The sequence below is a fragment of the Haliotis rubra genome, unplaced genomic scaffold (assembly GCF_003918875.1).
Source record: "Haliotis rubra isolate DU_JTF1 unplaced genomic scaffold, ASM391887v1 Scf173, whole genome shotgun sequence".
In the NCBI taxonomy this organism is placed as follows: Eukaryota; Metazoa; Mollusca; class Gastropoda; order Lepetellida; family Haliotidae; genus Haliotis; species Haliotis rubra.
In genome coordinates, this window is record NW_025765703.1 from 1,573,212 (window position 1) to 1,594,611 (window position 21,400).

Genomic DNA, 21,400 nt, shown 5'->3' on the forward strand with positions numbered 1-21,400 from the left:
TTGAACAGCACACTCACACACACACACCGGCTCAGAGTCCAGTATACTGTGTCCGACTGTTGAACAGCACACTCACACACACGTGCTCAAGAGTCCAGTATACTGTGTCCGACTGTTGAACAGCACACTCACACACACACACACTGGCTCAAGAGTCCAGTATACTGTGTCTGACTGTTGAACAGCACACTCACACACACACACACCGGCTCAAGAGTCCAGTATACTGTGTCTGACTGTTGCATGGCGCACGCACAGACACACACACACTGGCTCAAGAGTCCAGTATACTGTGTCCGACTGTTTAACAGCACACTCACACATGCACACACACTGGCTCAAGAGTCCAGTATACTGTGTCTGACTGTTGCACACACTCACGCACACACACTGGCTATCACATGTTGAACAGCAATGTCCAGTATACGCACTGTTGAACACACACACACACTGGCTCAAGAGTCCAGTATACTGTGTCCGACTGTTGAACAGCACACTCACACACGCACACACACTGGCTCAAGAGTCCAGTATACTGTGTCCGACTGTTGAACAGCACACTCACACACGCACACACACTGGCTCAAGAGTCCAGTATACTGTGTCCGACTGTTGAACAGCACACTCACACCTTGCTACATAAGAGCAATAAGTTCTATGATGACTGCTGGGCAAACACATGGACAACCTGGCTGCTCCGCATCTGTACAGGTTAACTCCTCCATTAAAAACATTAATCTTTTGAGGATTGGCACCCCAGCACAGAGACAACAAAACAAGATGTATTTCAACATATTTTATGTATCTTCATCATCATTCAGCTTCATGCTACCTGTACAGTATGATTGAGGCACAATGCGGGAAAGTCCTGCAGGCATAACAGTTTGGTAGAATTCATTATGCTATGTACATGGTAATAGACTGACAAAACAAGCTGCCATCCCTCCTTCCAAACATGGACCTGTCCATCACAGAGGAGGACCAGACCACAGTTGGAGATGAAGGATAGGCCACTACGAATACAGTTATGCTGCAAGTGAAGAATGGCATCAATGAATGGTGACTAGAGATGTTTGTGTGGCTTTGATATGAACACAAGAAGATGACGATGATGATCTGACAAAGGTTGAAGAACACAGATATAGCCGATTTACTTAACATTAAACACTACCCAAAGTCATCTCAGCTTCAGAATAAGTCTCTCTTTCTTATTGCACATACAATTTATAGTATTACCAACATGTTGACTTACAAACAATTCTAAAACAATATTATAGCAAGATTATTTTCATTTTCATCCAAATCAGAATCACTGAAAAAATATCATTTTCAAACATTCAAGCTTTAAAAATTGTTAGAACTGAAAAAATGTTCTTTTTCAAGATATAAATATGCGATAATAAATTAGATGGCACTTAAAGGCACTGCTTTGTCATTCTTTGTGAGGAGAAAGGGGATGTTGAGAAAGTAATGATATAAGAAATATGACAATATATTAATAGAATATGAAAATTTTGGTAAAAATAGTGTATATGATTTACTCCATCTTGAAGCTTCTACTGTTGATTTGTGAATGCAATATGGTCCATTTTGTTAACAAATATTTAATAATTGTAATGATATGCCATTTGTCAGATGTATCCATGAATACAAAATCAGTTTGATACAACAGAAACACAGGCTTAAAGAATCCAGTTGAATTAACACAAAGCAATCTTTGGCTTCTGGGACAAATTGTCTGCCATTTGTGTCAGTTTTTGTTAGCACATTTACATGCAAAAGGTTTAAATGGGAGAGCACGATAGCACAGACGAGTCGAGAAGCGGACCTCATGATGCAGACAGACGGAGTAGTTGTAAGAACACTGACCACCAGGTGCTCTGTAGTTTCGCTATGAACACATTGCAGCTTACAGCCGACTGTGTGTACAATAAATATAATGTTAGAAATGAGTCCAGCAGAGCTAGGAGACCACAGCTTAACCCACAAGTTACCATGGTTACTGTGTGAAGATGCGGACCAGCTTGAGAAGAGGGCCTGCTTGCACCTTAGTGATCCCTGAAGGTATAGTAGGAACACAGTCTTGTAAGCCTCCTCCACCCTGCTGACCCCAGTCGGCTGGCCCTTGGTGAGTCTATTTATCACATATTTGTTGTGTAGTGTGGAGTGTCCTGTGTAATGTTCACCTTGTGACCACACATCACTGCATGTTGTCCATCACTGGGTCAGTTTCTAGGTAAAGACTGCCTATGCAGTTATTATGACAGGGGCGGAAACAGTTGTTCCCGTCTTAATGTAAAGTCGCACACAGTACATAACATCAGTAGTATGTTGTGAAAGCATTTAGCAAAATAGTTTTAACTTTCTGTTATGAGAATATCACAAAGTGTGCCCCAGCGGACACCGTGTCAAGCGACTGACGCACACACTGTAGCCACCGATGGAGTTCACGTACATCCCAGTCTGACATGGTGGATCCATGACACATGAGCACACTAAGACACCATTCTGAATATTGATTTGTCTTGCTGGCAAACATGTCTCCAAAGGTCTTCGGTCATGCAGTATCACATCCTCTCTATTCAACATCCTCCAAAAATAGCTGACACAAGGGGAGATAACTCCTCTTCAATGTGGACCGTCATTCTACACATTCACACAACACTTGGTGTAAGTGCACGTACTCACGGCGTATGCATTCGCAAGTACACAGGTTCTGATGAAAGAGGTGGAGCTCGCACCGGGTACATAAGATTAACATCCAAGTCATTATTATGTTCAGCTAACGATGTCTTATGGTAATGAGACACCAAGTCTTTAAGAGTTTGGAAAATGAAGTATGGTTCCGCAAAGCCATAACCTGATTCACTGTGGTAAATTTTACAGTGTCCAACCTTCCCACGAAACCTGCAACAAAGAAGAAAAGTAGAGGTTAAATGTTATACAAGAAACTAACAAATAATTTCATCTCAAAAAGCTTTTCCCAGTTATTCATTGTTAGAAATTGAAGGGGATCTAGCGGACATTCAGATTTGCCTGTACGGTATCAATGTATCATATAAATTACTCATCCCTTATGTACAAGGTACGGCTGAGACCCACTAACTTAATGCGGGCACTGAAAATTAGCTCCAAAGTAAGCTACTTACACAATAGATAACACATGCACATTTCCCTCCTCCTTCTTGGGCCGGATGAGGAACGTCCCATCAGGTCGCTTCTTCAGCATGTCTTCTGCCTTCTCTCGATGACAGTTGACGAGCCACATTGATTCATCATGGTTAGGTAGATTGTACTCCGGCTCCAACGCAGGGTCACACACACTGCAGGGCAAAGGAAAAAGGTCAGCATTTGTAAAATTATAAGTGACATTTCAATATTAAGAACACTTATAAAACCCAAAATTACAGAAAGAGACAATATTTACCATTTGATAATGATAATACACAAACATGAGTTCTCACCTTTCTTTCTTTCCCTCTAACAGATTGTCAAGGAAGTCTGCAGGCTTGCCACGATCAATCAGCCACTTTTTAAGTTGTTCTCGTTGACGATACAAGCGTTTTATTTCAGGTTTCAAACTGTTCATTTCACTGATTAGTGAGCGATTGTAACTGGACTTTCTGTTAATGTCAACCTCCAGGCCACTCTTACTCTCCTGAATCCCCAGGCATCTCGACTTCAGCAGCTCCAGGTTCTCATGCAGCCTGCAGAAGAAGGGCAGTTCATAGAAATATTGCCTCAAGTCATTTACTTTGTCTACTTGTTTGTTGTTTCCAAACACACTCAGAACTATTCCAGCTATATGAACAGTGATTGACAAAGATCCAGTGATTGACATCAAGAGCATTTACCTATGCAGTTGGGTCACTATGACATGCATCCAACTGGTGAAGATATGCACCACATCCTGTACCACCACAAGCATGGCATGCGGGGCCCTTATTCTCGAAACGTTCAGAGCCCTAAGAATTCTTAAGTTTGATCAAAGCCAATGTGTTAAGAAAGGGCTTAAGAAGTTTGTAGGGCTATGAACGTTTCGAGAATAGCTAGCCTGGACACCAATTCACTCCTAGAGGAGTGAGTGAGTGTGTGTCAGGGTCAATAATGATGATGAATGCTTTCCACTTGTCTATCATTACAGCATAACTGACTTTCATGGCATAATGAATAACATACATACATTTGACTGAAAATGTTTGAAATGAGCCTCTGAGAGACATTGGAAACAGTTTGATTAAAACTCACTTTTGGATTTCGTGTGGAGCTGCCTCTTTATGAAATCTCCGATGCAAGTCCATTTGTTCCTCAAAGACCAGCAGTGTTTCCTTGAAGGCATCAAGTGCCTGATGTTTCATCTGAAGCTCTTGAGCTGTCTTGGAGTGGCGCTCATACAGACGATCATAGGATGTGGTCTTCTCCAGGTATTCCTTGTTAATCTGGATCAAGTTGTTAACTTCCTTGCTCACATCCTCTGTCATACCATTGTCCTGGAAAACAATAACAGACATGTCATACCACTGTCCTGGAAAACAATCACAGACATGTCATACCATTGTCCTGGAAAAATATCAAAAACTGTCATACCATTGTCCTGGAAAACAATCACAGACATGTCATACCATTGTCCTGGAAAACTATCAAAAACTGTCATACCATTGTCCAGACAATCACAGACATATCTTCCTTATGCAGAACAATCACAGACATACACACAAGGCCATTGTCAATGGTGAATATGTTACATTTATTTGTGCAACTAGAAACTGACATGTAGATAATTCTCCTCCAGAGCTACCCCATTAGAATACCTGGGACTTGCTATAGTGCATGGGACACAAAGTGCGAGCTGTGTACAATGCTGCATTCAACAGTTTTAAGTTACATCACAGCTTGTCAACCTACGTGGAAGAAAAGCAGGAAGTGAGGCAGGCCTCAGATGTTTTCGACCTTGGTGAGACACACAAACACTGGTTTGGTGCTGACGAACGAACAGACATAAACGGAAGCTAACCAGGACTTGAACCCACAATCATATGCTGAGGTGTGCCAATTGGGGCCATCCATATCCCCTGTGACACACAGAGAGTACAAGACCAAGAATGAACTTGTAGGGTACTCACGGGACCCATTCCCCGGGTGACGGGGTGCAGCAGCTTGATGTCCAGCGTGCGGTTGTAGATGGCCAGCGACGTGTTCTGGTAGTACTGGATCAGGTCCACTACAGAGTTAAACTCCAGGGGCTCTACGAACCCATACTTCTTGTCTCGATGGTAGATCTTGATGAGCTTGTTGCTCCCTCCTTTCCTATAATTAGACAGTTACATGACTTAATTTCTTCATGGGACTTAAAACTCATCAAGTTGACACATTCCTGTAATACTGGTACTATATCCGAGTAGTACTTTGCATCATCTTACATTTGATACACTGAATGACTGAAGGGGTTTAATATGGTGGCAATGGTCAGTGTTATTACAAAGGGGCGCCATTCCAGTTTGGTTCCTAATCCTGGGTTGTTGGTTGTTGAAAAACCACCCACAAGGCCATGAGACTTCTCCTTATCTCAGTGTCAAGGTGTTTTCGCTCAACATCTCCCCATACCTACATGTGTCATTAAACACTTCTCTTTACCTCAATGTTAAAGTGTAGTCTCCGGGTGTGGCCGAGTCACGGACAAGGAAGGTTCCATCTGGGGTATCTCGCAGCTTCTCGTTGACTTCCTCCCGAGAGATGTCCCCCCAGTACCACTCTGCCTCCTTCACCCGCTCCTCAGGGGTCACAGGTGACATCACAGTTGCAGGATGCTCCATCGGACGAATGCGAGGGGGTACCACAGGTGGGGAGGGGATTGGGGGGATGACCTCTCCCCAACTTCCATTACGCAGAAGCTCCTCAAAGATGTCAATGTGCGTCTTTGTGTTGTCGACAATCTCTCTAAAACAAAATACATATAATCAGCATAAGTTCAAGTAATCAGTACTGCATTTCTTGAGCTAAAACTAAAAGTTATAGGAACTATGAATTTGTCAAAAAGCAATGAACACCAGTGAGTAAAATTGTAGCTATCAACTAAAACAGGATTGTTATGACGTCTTGTCATATTGCCCTCGGATAGCTCGACATCAGCATGACAAGATGAACTGACAGTTGTGTCACATGACTGACAGAGGTACTCACATGATCTTTTCCCATGGAGGCCGAAGCAGTATGTGACAAAAGACGTGAGACAGCTTGTCAAGGCCGTCCACGACGCCTGATTCATGCTGGAAGCGCCACAAGCGACAGAAGTGCCCCATGAGGTACGCTAGCGTTGACTTGTGTGGAGGCGGCAGTTCTTCTATCAAGTCCAGAAGAGACTTGATGATGTCCACTTTGTTTTCTGAGGAAACATGATGCAAATGGTTAGGTCACAACTAATACAAAGAAGAACTTGGTGATTTCCATGCTGTTGTCCACAACATTCCTAATACTGCAATCATTACAGATAGCGTCATTGTAACAACATTTCGGGGCAACTTCTGGTCCTTTCCTCTGGTGAATACTGAGTTTTTATATTGACTTAATACATATATACATGATTGGGTACAGAGATACAGAGGAGGTGTGGCCACTCACTTGCTGCCCCAATGAAGGCACTGTACATCTCCACTGGGATGACGGGATTGGGCAGTTCCCGCAGGTACTTCTTGAGGGCACCTGCTACGCAGTGCACATTGTAAGATGACAGGTTCAACTGGCTTGTGTCACCTGCAACATCACAAATATTTCACCATAAATAGATTTCTAAGGTATTTGAATAATCAATTTTGTGTATTTAATTTATAACCGATTATTTAACCGAGAGTGTGCAGTGACATACCGATGTTAAAGACTGCCTTCACTTCGTTGATGTCTTCTGTCTTGGCTGATATTCTGTACACACTTAAAGCTTCAGATTCTGAAATAGAATGATGTGGACTTGATCAATTTCATATTCAGCATATAAACACAGGGTCATCATCAGAATAACTAATCAGCACAAAGCAAACTATAATTAGATCCTCCATAACTGTTCACAGCTTCCTGATTTACGGACTTATACCTACAAATCAAAGATTGGCTGTATAGTTTGGCTATGCCTCTCCATTACTACTAGTATATACTGGAGTTAACCACAACGAATGTGTCAGTAGCTGGGTACTTACTGTGATCCTGGCACCAGTTCTCAATGTCTTCAATACACTTGACAACCACCCAAGGAACACACAGATGGGACTTGGTCACCTCCTCTGTCAGCTCATTCCCAAACACAGAGTCTGCAGCAAACACGTCACACATACAGTCAGGCAACAAAACCACTCAATGGGTACTAGCTCATAGTAGAACACAGAGTCTGCAGCAAACACGTCACACATACAGTCAGGCAACAAAACCACTCAATGGGTACTAGCTCATAGTAGAACACAGAGTCTGCAGCAAACACGTCCACACATACAGTCAGGCAACAAAACCACTCAATGGGTACTAGCTCATAGTAGAACACAGAGTCTGCAGCAAACACGTCACACATACAGTCAGGCAACAAAACCACTCAATGGGTACTAGCTCATAGTAGAACACAGAGTCTGCAGCAAACACGTCACACATACAGTCAGGCAACAAAACCACTCAATGGGTACTAGCTCATAGTAGAACACAGAGTCTGCAGCAAACACGTCACACATACAGTCAGGCAACAAAACCACTCAATGGGTACTAGCTCATAGTAGAACACAGAGTCTGCAGCAAACACGTCACACATACAGTCAGGCAACAAAACCACTCAATGGGTACTAGCTCATAGTAGACAGTCAGGCAACAAAACCACTCAATGGGTACTAGCTCATAGTAGAGAATACAGATAACAACAGTTGCAGCAATATTAAACCAATCACAAAATCATGTATGGATATATTACAAAGAGTCCCAATAATGTTGTGACCAATAAAGAATTTCGACAATGAAATGACTGACAGAGCGATAGCGACTTACTCTGACAGAAGCTGGGTCTCACGCAGCTGCTCCAGTTTGGGCACATTACACTCCGTGGGTCTCTGTGCCGAGCAGAACCGATGACAACACAGGCCGCACTCTGCCAACAAACGGTCAACACATTGTCACTTGCTGTTATTACCCAATCTATTGTCATCCTGCAGGAGGCAGTCGGCCATTAGTGGACGTGCCAAATGGTTTTTTTCCAGTTTATAAAAATTTCATTGTAAACTTAATCAACTGCGATAGAATTACTTTATCAAAACAACAATGAAAGCTTACATGTGATATCAATAACATACTTTTACCAAACAAAGATATTTACAACATTGGCATAAATATTTAAAATCATAAACTATTATTCAGAAATAATAAATCGAAATAATAAATCATGAAATGAATGTATCTCTTTATTATGGATTAAATAGAAATTGTTTTGAGAGATGTGATATTTATAGTGGAAGCAGAAAGACTGCATGGAGCTTGTACCTCGACACTGGAGCCCTTGTCGAACAAGGCCGTACAAGAACTTATCACACAGATGGCAGCGTTGCATGGAGGAGAAATTGTACTCCGCAAATCGGTGTTCAGATGATGCTGCAGAATATGCATCAGCTGGAAAAGACAACCACATCACAGTGAACAACTGGAAACAAACCGTCCGATTATTTCAGCAAATTATGGAATGTCATTTTGTTGTGAGCAGAGGTTTACGCCACTTGTAGCAACATTACAGCATTACAAGAAATGCACTTCACACAGTCATCAGATGGGGGGATGGAAGCAAGGTCTTTGGTGTTACACACCACTGCTTCACTGACCCTTGTCTTGTAGTGGGATCAATAAGCAAAATATTTTATAGCTATAGAAATCTGGATTGTTCTGGACTAGACATAATTGAAATGGAGATAAACAGTAAGTAATTTTTGTAAGCTCTTGAGTCAAATAACATTCCTGCCAAAAAGTACAATTTGTGGACTGGAGTCTGACAGGATGTCAATCACTAAAATATGGAATTACTTTGATGATCAGTTTAAGGAAAGTTGGAATTTGATTTCAATTGCATCTAAAGTTGAAGAGAAGTCACACTGGCAAAACTGTAAGTGTTTGGAAGAGGACAACTAACCTTCCATGTCAACACATTGGTTGGGAGGTGGAAGACTGGTGGCATACGGTTGCTGAAACAAAAGGGAAAACATTAGAATCTGCTACACAGAGTGTTAAGAAATGTAGGTAAAATCCTTTTTGGCAGCCTTAAACAAGTGGAATCCATAAGGATGGGCCCTTCCCTCTATGGGAATCAAACACACATCTTCGGTGTGACATCCAGTCCATTGGCATAGATGGAGTGAGGATATATGAAGTAATATGTAAAGCCACTTTCTCCAGCCTCATCACACCGACGAATCAAGGATGGGCTTCACACTGGGGGAATCCAAACTGGGTTGTCAGTGTGAAAAGCAAACACCTCACCCACCAGGCTACATTAACTGTATTTAAGTACAGTGTTAATTCCAGCATGAAAAGCTTACATGGCGACGACAGAGCCACACAGCTCTTCTACATGTAATTCTCCGAGGTTGCATGGTACAAGAGCTTGTGTTAACAGCACAGACGTTTCTGGGGCTTCCGTCTTCAACTAGTTAGTTTTAGTTGCTCTGACGTTTTCTTCATCAACTCGAGTAAGGTCACTTCCTGTTGTAGCGCCACCTAGACTGCTCCAGGGAACATGAGCTTTCTGTGACCTACCCCCATCTACTCCAAGTTGAAATCACAAAGTAATTAGCCATTCCATGTCGACTGAAGTACTTGACATTTAAAACTAGTTACAATATACTCCTGAATGGCCCACAATCAAAGTCCTGTTTAAAGACGCATCAGTGAATATAGGTTCCAAATGATTTAACCCAATTAACCAACAAATATCAAATTTCAGACATATGCGTTCTTTATATTGATAGACAGTATCCTGGTGTCACCTTAATATTTCTGTACCATACCATTATAAGTCTTTTAAACTCTAGTGAGTCAGTAGTATTTCATATTGATTGACCTCAAGTGACGAAGGTTTTTCAGGACATTTCCACAAGGATGTCTATCATTGGGTGTGGGGAGTACACTGGACTGTATTTAAACCAATAGCAAGACCACGCTTGACTTAAACGTACTTAACAAGATAACAATATGACATTATTCAACTGTCATGTTTTATAGAATGCCATCACAAATTCTGTAGTACCGTAAGTTCATGAGCTAGAAGGTTAATGGGCTCAAATGGGACACCTGTCATCATCATTGCAAATACTGCCAATAAAATATTTCCTTATCAAGGACAAAAGATATGAAATGAATCCATATTTCTGATAATTTCCTTTTACATCTATATTTTTGGAGAATATCAAAATGCCAAAAGAAATTATTTGAAATCAAATTAACGATTATTGTAAGAATTCAGAATTAATTCAAAAGAATGGTAATAAATTTACACTCTCCTCATTCCCTTACATACCCAGATTTGTGTAAAAAAATAACCACATCCTACAACATAATTTAAAAAAATATATATATCAAAATGCTGTGATGTCTCAAGTACAGCTTCCTTTCTCTATATGATTGTCCGCCAGGTAGAGTTAAATAGTCATCAGCAGTTGTCTGGTATGTGGCTTTTGACTGTGATAATCATCTGCGGCAACAGCCGGATCTTTATTGGACCACTCGTTACCACAGGGCACTCTGGTGGTGACTTGCCTTTCATGCTGGCTTTCAGTCTGACAGCCCAGAAACTGGGTTGATGAATGCGTTCTGCTTGGCTTGCTTGGCCTCTGTTTGCCCCAATGACCCTGCTCCCACACGACCCCTGTATAAGTTACCTCTGACCTGACCTGCCTTCAACACTACCACAGGTAATGGAAGACTTCAGAAAGCAGATGCGCAGTAAAACAGATGCATACTTTGGAAGTAAAAGCAGACAGTTTGCAAATTGAGGCAGATGGTCATCTTGAGAGTAAAAGTGCAACACATTTAGGGAGATAAAATAGACGCATTAATGAGAGTTTATTCCTGGCAGAATCAAAAGTAGGTGAGCTACTAAATGAAGAATAATGAAAAACAGAGTCAAGTTGCCAAGATGGAGGAAATGCCATCTTGGGCTGATGTCTGCCAGACTTGATAAGCCTTTTACTGGAATTATTTTAAGAAGATTTATCTCAACATGACACGACACAACTGCTTACAGCGATCACATCACCTAAACACTCTCATCAACTTGATTACATTAACCAACTTTTTTATTGTCCCCCTTTTAAGCTAAATTTATACCTCAAGTCGCAGCTGTCCATTTTCGATGCTTTACTGGGCTCTTCCCTTGTGTCCGTATTTCTAGATCATCACTTGCCTGTTAGCCTACAATTTGGCCCATTTCAGAAGGAAACATATACACCAAGTGAAATAGAGCACATCTGAGTGCGGCAGTTACATTTTTCATGATGTTTATTCATGTGTTAAAAATCTTCCTTCAAGGGGCTATTAGGTCTTATGCTTGTATCTTGGCAAGGGTTGTGTTCAATTCCTGAGTTGTGCCTTCGTACTAAGGCTAGGATTGGGCTATAAATCTTCAGTTTTATCTTAGTGTTTAGGCTAGGGTTGTGTTAATTTCCTCAGTTCCGTCTCTGTATGAAGGCTGAGTTGTGTTAAATAGGCTGAGTTGTGTGTTTGACTTACATTGTCCGAGTTCTGCCCACACAGCTCGTCTATACACACCAGGATGGACTTCTGATGGTATTCGTCCTTAATGCCCATTTCCTGCAAAACAAAGACAAGATGAGAAACTCCTGCAATTTAAATATCCATATATGACAGTGAACGAAATGAAAACCATGAGATATGAAAGAACACCATACCTCACTTTTCTCTTACACACACACAAGTCGAGGTTCTTTTCTTATTTCCTATATTAAGTGCTGTGTTGCTCTACTGTCTATCAAGAATACAAGATTTCAGACTTTTCTGGTTGATGGCATGATGTCAACCTCCCTAAATGAGCAAACGATGGAGTACACAACTCACCCATCTCTTCAATGGGGGCCAGGGAGGTGTTGCCGCCATCGCCCTAGCCTCATCACAGACTAACTACAAGCCTGCCACAAGCCTACTGCAGCATTAATGTAACCATAACTAATATAACACTCTGGCACTATCTACATCATGCTAGTCTTGCAAAAATTGTTTTTAGTCCTGTGGCTATCAGAATTTGAATTAGGTGCAAAACAATAGTGGTATTAATTTTGCTTTTTTCTGTCCAGAAATTGATCTTTTTGTTGAGACCCTGTAACATACAGAAGCAAACACCCAGTGTGTAGTCCAGCATGTAACTAGACGACAATGTGGTGCCGAGCCCAAAGCAAGAAATAATGTTATTAAAAGTTTCAGCAGCTATAGGTTTGCACACTGATACTAAAAGTAAGATTGATATTAGAGGTTTGGATGTTACAGACTCGGACATAATTATTATTTGGACACTGTCATAGACATTCCTTCAATATGACTTTCTGTAACCATATTAAAGGCCTAATAACATAAAATAAAACAAATTCAATTAAATAAGAGCTTGGAGCACATTTTAAGGAAGATGGTCACATAGTGAAAACCAACTTGTACAGCAACTCTGGCCAAACTAGGTGCTTGAAGAAAGAGCGTGTGGGGGAATGAGTTGGGTTTTACACCGCTTTTAGCAATATTCCAGCAATATCACAGCGGGGAACACCAAAAATGGTCTTCACACATTGTACCCAAGTGGGGACTTGAACTTGAAGAAGAAGTTTATTACAAAGCACCCTAGTACCCTAGAACTGATCACATACTAGTCAAATTAGGTGTAACCATTGTGTCTGTAACTTCCTTTTCAACAATCACATGATAATCAAGACTGACAATGATGTAAAAGTCACTTCCTCTATCTTTTCACATGTATTTCATCTTGAGGACATCATAGATCTTCTACATCATCGTGTAGACAAACTGACTAATATCTGCTACAAGTCATGTCCTCATCATGCACAATGGAAGCAAGATATTTTTCAGTCAAGATCCAGATGAATGCCAAATAAATGGTACAAGCATTATCCACCATGTGTCACTGTTTCTAGAATTCCATTGATGTTGAAACATGTGTTGTACAGGTGGAAAGAGTTTATCGGTCTGCATGATGGTTTCGGTACGAGCAAGGGTTGCAGGACTCTGTCAATGCCATGATGGTCGATGTCAGGATTACAGAATGCAAAAAGTGATGTTAGACTGTGACATGAATGATGACTAGAGTAATAAGGTGAAGTACGTACCTGGTGAAACATATAGTCATGGGGGGGTATGACCAGCCTAAGTGAGCACCCAGTATCCATGGGAACTCACAGAATGGAAGATGGATTGTATGGGGAAACACATAGACTGGTTTCCTGGCATGGGAGAGGATCGGTGACAGAGTTTCTGTATCAGTTGCCAAGCGGAACACTAGAAACAGGCCATGTGCCAGATACAGGCTAGGGAGCCAGATAACACAGTCAGGCTTTATCTCCCTGTAACACACTAGCAACTATACACAATCATGTACAATCCAGTTAAACATCCCCAACTCTGGGTGAGCAAAAGACTATCAGTGTGACACTGGTTGGGAAGTGAATAAAGCTGAACACCTTCAGCTGCTATTGTGTGCTGTCTCTTCCACTGCTAAGTTTCAACTGCACCAACCTGTGGCTGAGGCCGTCTGCTGGCTGGAGCCTGGTTGTGATTGACAGCTAGCTCCGCCTCCAGTTGCACTATATATAGCGGTGTCACCACCGCTGGCCTACAGCAGTAGAGAAGTAGGTCACGCTTGCACAGTGAGGTGGAGCACATGACCTCTGATGCAGGTGACAGGAGAAGGAGGTAAGACAGGCAGGCTTTAGGTATGGACACCAGGTCCTGCTGCTGGGTCACAGTACACACAGGTGATACAGACTCAATATTCCCTGGAGGGATACGGCATGTTACCCTGAGGGGTGATAATACCAACAGAATGATTCAATTGAAGACTGACTAAATATTTCTACATCACAAACCGACAACCAAAAAGCAGGCAATGTAACAATAACCAAATTTCATACATATTTTCATGTATTGACTACATGCTGCTCTCATATATGAAAATGTGAATTACAACACCAGGTGTGTTTTTAAAGGTTTGAAAAGTATGAATTGAAGATCTTAACACTAAAACAACCTATAATTGCATAACAAGCTCTGACTTGTAATTGGATTTGCAGGTTGTTGTTTTTTCCCCAAGAACAATGGCCCCACATTAAAATCAAGCATACCCATTAAGTCATCAAGACTTCATCAATCGATGGTGCCCTCTCCCCTTCTGCAACCCCCCTCCCTCGTTGTGTGCTCTCTCCTCGTGATTTCACGCTCCACTAACCCAACAGACAAAGAACAGCCTAAGCCCAGCAAAAACGAAGATCAAACAGGCGGCCATAAGCCATCTTACCTAATGCAACACACACAAATTACATCGTTGGTTCGACAACTGAATAAGGCCGCCTTTCCTCCCACCCCTCTCTGTGGAGCAGTGAGGGTAATTATTAAGGCAACCCTAGGCATCATTCTGTGACCACTAATGAAGGCTAGAAGGCTTTCGCACCTGTGAATTTCAATACATCCTGACAGGGCATTACGTATATTTAAAACCACATTGTTGAATCACCATCTTTATTGTTGCAGGCCTAATCAACTTTTCTTTTCTTGTATGATTTTTTTTAATGTTTTGACCCTGAAGACATGATTTTAAGACATGTCACAAAACATAAATTACAACTAATTATTTGTTATGTTTAGGATGTATACATCATGTAAATACTGTTTGCACTACACGGTTGTTATTTAAGATAACGATAAAGATGATCTCATGGCAGCTGAGTCTAATGGATGTACATAATACCAGGTCAAACACAGCGATGAAAGTATACTGGGCAAAACAAATAAAGGAACACTACTTGAAAGATGTGTGCCTTTATTTATTCCCAGATTTTCACCCAGTCCAATAAAAAGCATGTGAAGAAATCTGTAAAAGAATAATGGAACACTTGTACATTCATGCATTCCCTTATTTGTTTCCCTCAGTATATACTCCTGGCCAGACTGGCATTAAGGTAGTTGCTACGGTACTGTCCTGCAGTGACTGTGGACAATGGCGGTATACTCTCTACCTTCTCCAGTTGATGGTACAGAACCAGATGTTGAATGGTGTTGAAAGTAAGTCAAACTGTGATGCAGTGCTTGAGCTGTCCTACATTTACAAAACTGTTTAACACCCAAACACTGGACCCTGCTGTGCAGGTGTGGGTGAGAAAGTGACTTTCATGCTACTCTTAACAGTATGTTCTGTTTCATCACAGCATGTGAGCTAAATGTAGAGTAAAGGTGACAAGTCTAATAATAGAGATCATATGATTACCATGGGCAGGCTGGCAAGGGGATGTTTGTAACTGAAGGAATCCTTGTTTTAAAGCCATCATCATTACCTTGCACAACTTAAATCAAGGATTCTTTCATCAGTACACATCTGTACGTAAAGATCTATTTGAGAGAGTTGTCACCATGGAGACAAATCAGTGACATGCTGAATGTGTTCACATCGTAATCCAGACAAACTATAAGCAATAATAACATGTCAAAAATGGAGTTGACACACAGGGTAAACTGTTTCATACTCTTTGAGGCGAAGCAAGATTGTTACCAATCATGAATTGTAAGCATAACCATTCCGTATCATGCTGCTGTTGCTATGCACCGGTTCCTGACTCCACACAAACCGGACAATAAGCTGAATGAGTGAGTTTAGTTTTACGCCGCACTCAGCAATATTCCTGCTATATGGCGGCGGTCTGTAAATAATCGAGTCTGGACAAGACAATCCAGTGATCAACAGCATGAGCATCGATCTGCGCAACTGGGAACCGATGACATGTGTCAACCAAGTCAGCGAGCCTGACCACCCGATGCCGTTAGTCGCCTCTTGCGACAAGCATGGGTTACTGAAAATCAGCATTCTAACCCGGATCTTCACAGGTCAATAAGCTGAGACTATGATGGTGAGTAGGAGTACATCATCCTACACAACTACCTGGCACCCTGGAGTGGGTCACACAGGGCAATGCCTGTCCACCACACCTCTCTGCTTGCTACTAAAGCCTAGAGAGCAGAGTACCTGGTCACGCCTACTGAGAGGTGCACCTATATATTGACCAGCAGCTGACCAACTTCAATACCCCACCTGGTTATCTGTAAGAACTAGCCTAAGAAACTTTTATCATGACTGTAATAGAGGCATCAAAGTGACACATGGTATTTTTATTTTTTCACAGATTTGAGGAAATGCTGTAATTAGAAAAAATAATCATTAAAACAGTCAAAAGTAGCCTGACTGCTAGAGAACAATAAAAAGACTGTGACTGCAGAAAATGCTCAATGTTTACACATACTTAATCAACTCTTGATAGTCACATGCTACAGCAAACAAAATGTCAGGAAGCCTTATGAGTGAGTGAGTGAGCTGAGTTTTACGCCGCACTCAGCAATATCCAGCTATATGGCAGCGGTCTGTAAATAATCGAGTCTGGACCAGACAATCCAGTGATCAACGGAAGCCTAATGAAATGGAGGTGAACATATGAATATGTTAGCACTAATATACTAAACATTTTGAACAAATACATACACACAGAGAAGATGATTGTTTCTCACCAAACATTCAGAATCGAAGGACTTAAACTGAAAAGTTGGTAAAATATGTTCATTCTGATCAATCAAATGTTTGTAAAATCCTGTGTTGGAATAGGTCTTCAGCAACCAATGCTTGTCATAAGACATGTCTAACACAAAAGGTGGTCAGACTTGTTGACTTGGCTGATGCACGTCATTGTTTTCAAATTGCACAGATTGATGCTCATGATGGGAATCATTCAATATTCTGGTCCAGAATATTTTTTTAACAGACTAACGTCATGTAACTGGAATATTGCTTAGTGTGGCATTAAACCAAAAAATCAAACAATTCAGTTTGCAAAAAAATCTGACAAAGAATAAAATTACAAAAGACTGGATGTTTCAAAATTCAGCATGAACTATATATACTGACCTTATTTCCTACTTCAGAAGCTGCTGGAAATACCAGTACAATCAATTAGTTGCACTGTGGCTGTGTGTGAGAATGTACTGTATCACAATGCAACCAGTGCACGAGACCTGACCAATAGATCCAACCCAGCACTCCGCTATAACTATCATCCATCCAATGACTGGCTTGGACGGGTGAACATCTATAAATAACACTGAGTCAGCTGTTTCACATAAAAGCGAGATTCTTTTCACTATGGATTTCTATGCTCCAGTGATTAGTATTGATTATACAGTTTCCCCTACAGTGTGACTTGTCCATCTTCACCATCAGTGTCAAACTGATTCATGACTTACAGGCTCCTTATTGGGTGGACCAGCCCTACACTGTATCATCAACAAGGCCTTTCACAATAAAAACACCCAGATTTCCAGACCTAGTCTCACCAGTGTAAGCTTACTAAGCTATTAGTTTCATGCTATGTAGGTTAGGTAGTTCCCACATCGTGTTCCCCATCCCAGTATATTTTACTGTGAAGAAAGTCAACAATTTCATTAAATCTTTAAAAGACATTTTAAATGATATATAGATACATCTCTAGTTTAAAACATTCAGGTTGTGACCATAGAGAAACTTGTCATCATCTGGCTGTGGATAGGAAATATTTACTGAAATGATAAATTACATTTTGTTTGTTGTACTTCTTTGGTGAGTGAGTGAGTATATAGTTTTACGCCGCTTTTAGCAATATCATGGCAGGGGACACCAGAAATGGGCTTCACACATGCCCATGTGGGAAATCGAACCCGGGTGTTCAGCATGATGAGCCAATGCTTTAACCACCAAGAGTTATGTTTTTGCAATAAATACAATGTATATGGTACATGTCTAAACTGTAACATTTTAATTCAGTATCACAGTTTTTATCATGATACGACAAATGATCCATTTCAAAGCGATTTATACATAAATACTGAGCTTAAACAAGCTTTGAAGGCGAGTGGAGGTCAGCATAACACAGCACAGACAATGGACGACAATGGACAACTAATCCTGTGTAGCAGCAAGCTACCAAGTAACCACTCCTAATGAACATCCTTCACTGGGTCCCAGCAAATGCTTGAAGAAGGCAATTAAATGCCAATCGACCAACAACAATGTCGATTTGGGAAAGTGTTGCTATTTGTGTCTTGACTCTTTCTATTCTAGGCCTACTATCCAAACATGGCTTCTCCCTTACTGCGGTGAATAAGATCTGTACTAGCACCTTGACATTTCCTACAGGCCACAATCTGATATTGGCACATACAGGCAAATGTAGGCATTTAGGCTGAACCCTCATTGGCCACAAACCCGGGTATTATGATGACCCAATTGGAACACACCCATGACTAGCAGGTTGTCATGACATCCAGCTTCAGGGTACTTGGTCACGTGTCACTCAAGACCACCTCAACACTGTATGCTTTCAACAGATGTAAAGCTGCTTTGATGACACCCTCTCCCTCTACATCTGGACCAACACCCAGTTTGTACCTCTTCATTATTCATTTACAGTCTACAGAAACCAACAGTCCAGGCAAAACCGTTCCAAGTTTACTGTCTTTCACATTGTAAAGACACAAGAACTGATTACCCAAAGGCCCTGTTTTATATGTTAAATTTGTATTTCACAATTAAAATTTAATTTATTTCACAATTAAAACAAAATGACAGCAACTTCCCCCAACAGCTCCATGGCAGAGCCAGACTCGGGCACCAACCACACAGTGATACCATCCCTTCTGAGGTACACACTTGATTCCATTAAAACCCATCCTGCATGAGAGTGGTTAACCTCACAGTCTCAAGTGTCAAAGCAAACATTTAACCCCAACCTCAAAGCACCCATTAAACCACAGGTATGAAATCACACGTAAACCACAGACGTCATACTACAGTGAAACTACAGATGCCACATCATGGATTTAACTCTTTAAATACACATGAGCAAGGCTGATTTCAAGAGCAATTTTACAGATAAGCTTTATTACACATAAGTACAGAATTTCTTAAGAGACAAATAATTCTTTTTAAGTCTCCAGAATTTATCGGTATTCTTTCAGTATTACTGAAGTGTTAGATATGAAAGTCTGGAGATTCAGACTGATGCCCAACTTTTCTGACAGAGGCTGTGGACTTAACCCTTGCAGGATCTCTTGTGGCAGTAAGTACGGCCAATCCCATTCAGGGAATGTACTTTTTAATGGCCCCATTCCAGAAACACCGTGTCAATCACTGAGCAACAATTACAAGATAAACAGCAGCACCCTGAGTGGGGACGAGAGGTCTTCCTCTGATTTATTTGCAAATCTGATACATCCTCCAACAGCCCAAACCCAACATCCAATACCATAAACCTCTGCCCACGCTTTTAAACATATAATATTACACTAAAATATGCAAATGTTGCACAATGAGGTGACACAATTCGGTTGTGTTACCAGTTCCAATTCACAATAGTGTGGTGTTGACGGGACCTGTCATAATCCCCCCCTACCACACGACCTCACCGCCAAAACCCACACACATGTACACGCAGGTATCAACAGAAATGAACCTGCTATGAGTCTCACCCCCCTCCCCCCAACCCCACACACGCATACAAACCAGTACCAAAAAAAAGGAAAAGAAAAGAAATCCCTATTGTTTGTTTTATTGTGACATGTAATATTCAACTTCCAATATTTCTAGCCACAGTATTACCTCTGTGCTGTAATGTCACCTTGCCCTTAACACATGTGACTTACACTTACAGGAACAATTCGGCCAGCTATCAAACCTCAGAGTTTGTCCTGATATATTACTCTTCCTCTCAGACTCAACAAGGTGGAGAAGTCGGTCAGTACATCTCCCCCAGTCAACAGCATCTCCTCCGTTCATGCAGCAGTTTGCTCATCCCATCCCTGTTACAAATCTCATCATTTCACTTTCCCACGAGTATTCTTCAAAAAATAAAAAAAAAGGATCTGGGACCAGAAGACATTTTATATCAATCACTCTGGCAGCTTCGAAGGAATGCTTCCTTTTTTTGTGGAGAGTGCTGAAGCTACCAGATTCCTGCAGAACTGCATTATGGGAAGACTGCTTGCCAGACAACCAAACTTCAGGACATAAGCCTGGCAGCAGATGCACAGAAAGTTGTGAGTCAGTGTGCCAACCATGGAACGCTCACCTCACTAACCCACATGTACAGAGGTCAGACCAATCAGGTTCTTTCTTAGTTATTGATGAGTGAAGAACAGGAAGCATTGACTGCAGCACACACACTGAACAGAACCTACTCGCAGCAAGTCAGGAAATACACGGGATGAATGGAATCGGCTCATACAGGCGGGAGAAGATAGTAATAAGGAGGGGTGTGGAAGCTGGAAATTTACATATTGCGTAAAGCTTGTTGCTGGCTCCACCAGTTTCTATTCCCCAATGAAATGAGGGTAATCAACTTGCTTCACTCTTGTCTGAAGGTAGCGTTGGAAAATTGTCCACGTAAATGTAAACCCTTACTAGGGGTGTCATTGACTGGAGAGATCAGTATTGATATACTGGCTCCAAAGTATCAGGATATATCTATATATTGATTCTGTATGTGTACAGATAACAAAAATTCTGACACTTTTTTAATTAAATATAACAGATTTAACCTAAAAATCTTTAAAATTGACAGTTCTGCCTTATTTGTGTACATTCTAACCTTGATACTTGCTACAAATATAATCATTTCTGTCTCAGAAATCAAAACTCCCTGTGACTGAAATAGATGTGTTATATGTGAACGTCAACCAATGGGAAGAATAGTTTTCCAAAGCTTCCAAAAGCAAGCCTCAAACAATACTAAGCTGCCACCACCACCATAACTAGAACACCTGACCCACTCCACTAACCTCCCACTGAGTGATCACAGACTGAAACGTGAACTGGGTAGAAGAACAAGATCACATTTGGGGTAGTGTCTTGTAGTATATATATATACATAACATCCACCTTATTTACTACCCTTACCACTCAAAATATTGCCTTTGAATTCAAGCATTAATGTCACAGACAAATGTTGCCTCCTTTTAACAAACAGGGTAGCATACAAATAATAGGCTATTATATATAGAACTAAAACCCAAACTATTTGTATTAGAATGGAATTAATACAGGAATTCGGTTGCAGTCATTAGAGAAAATAATCTTGCCAGCTTAATTCCAGTG

The 21,400-nt window shown here is 41.2% G+C and overlaps 1 protein-coding gene across 1 annotated transcript in view; it reads right to left on the reverse strand.

The window, feature by feature from the left end:
* Positions 1-783: 783 nt before the first annotated feature.
* Positions 784-21,400, reverse strand: part of LOC124272821 (phosphatidylinositol 3-kinase regulatory subunit gamma-like) — a 31,057-nt gene continuing 10,440 nt past the window's right edge. The window contains 15 exon segments of the mRNA XM_046708044.1: positions 784-2,907; positions 3,150-3,323; positions 3,465-3,707; positions 4,249-4,490; positions 5,124-5,307; positions 5,635-5,937; positions 6,181-6,382; positions 6,619-6,750; positions 6,863-6,940; positions 7,188-7,298; positions 8,014-8,032; positions 8,034-8,113; positions 8,503-8,628; positions 9,140-9,191; positions 11,734-11,814. Of these exon segments, the coding sequence (XP_046564000.1) occupies positions 2,685-2,907; positions 3,150-3,323; positions 3,465-3,707; positions 4,249-4,490; positions 5,124-5,307; positions 5,635-5,937; positions 6,181-6,382; positions 6,619-6,750; positions 6,863-6,940; positions 7,188-7,298; positions 8,014-8,032; positions 8,034-8,113; positions 8,503-8,628; positions 9,140-9,191; positions 11,734-11,814 (2,250 nt within the window). The 3' untranslated portion in view covers positions 784-2,684.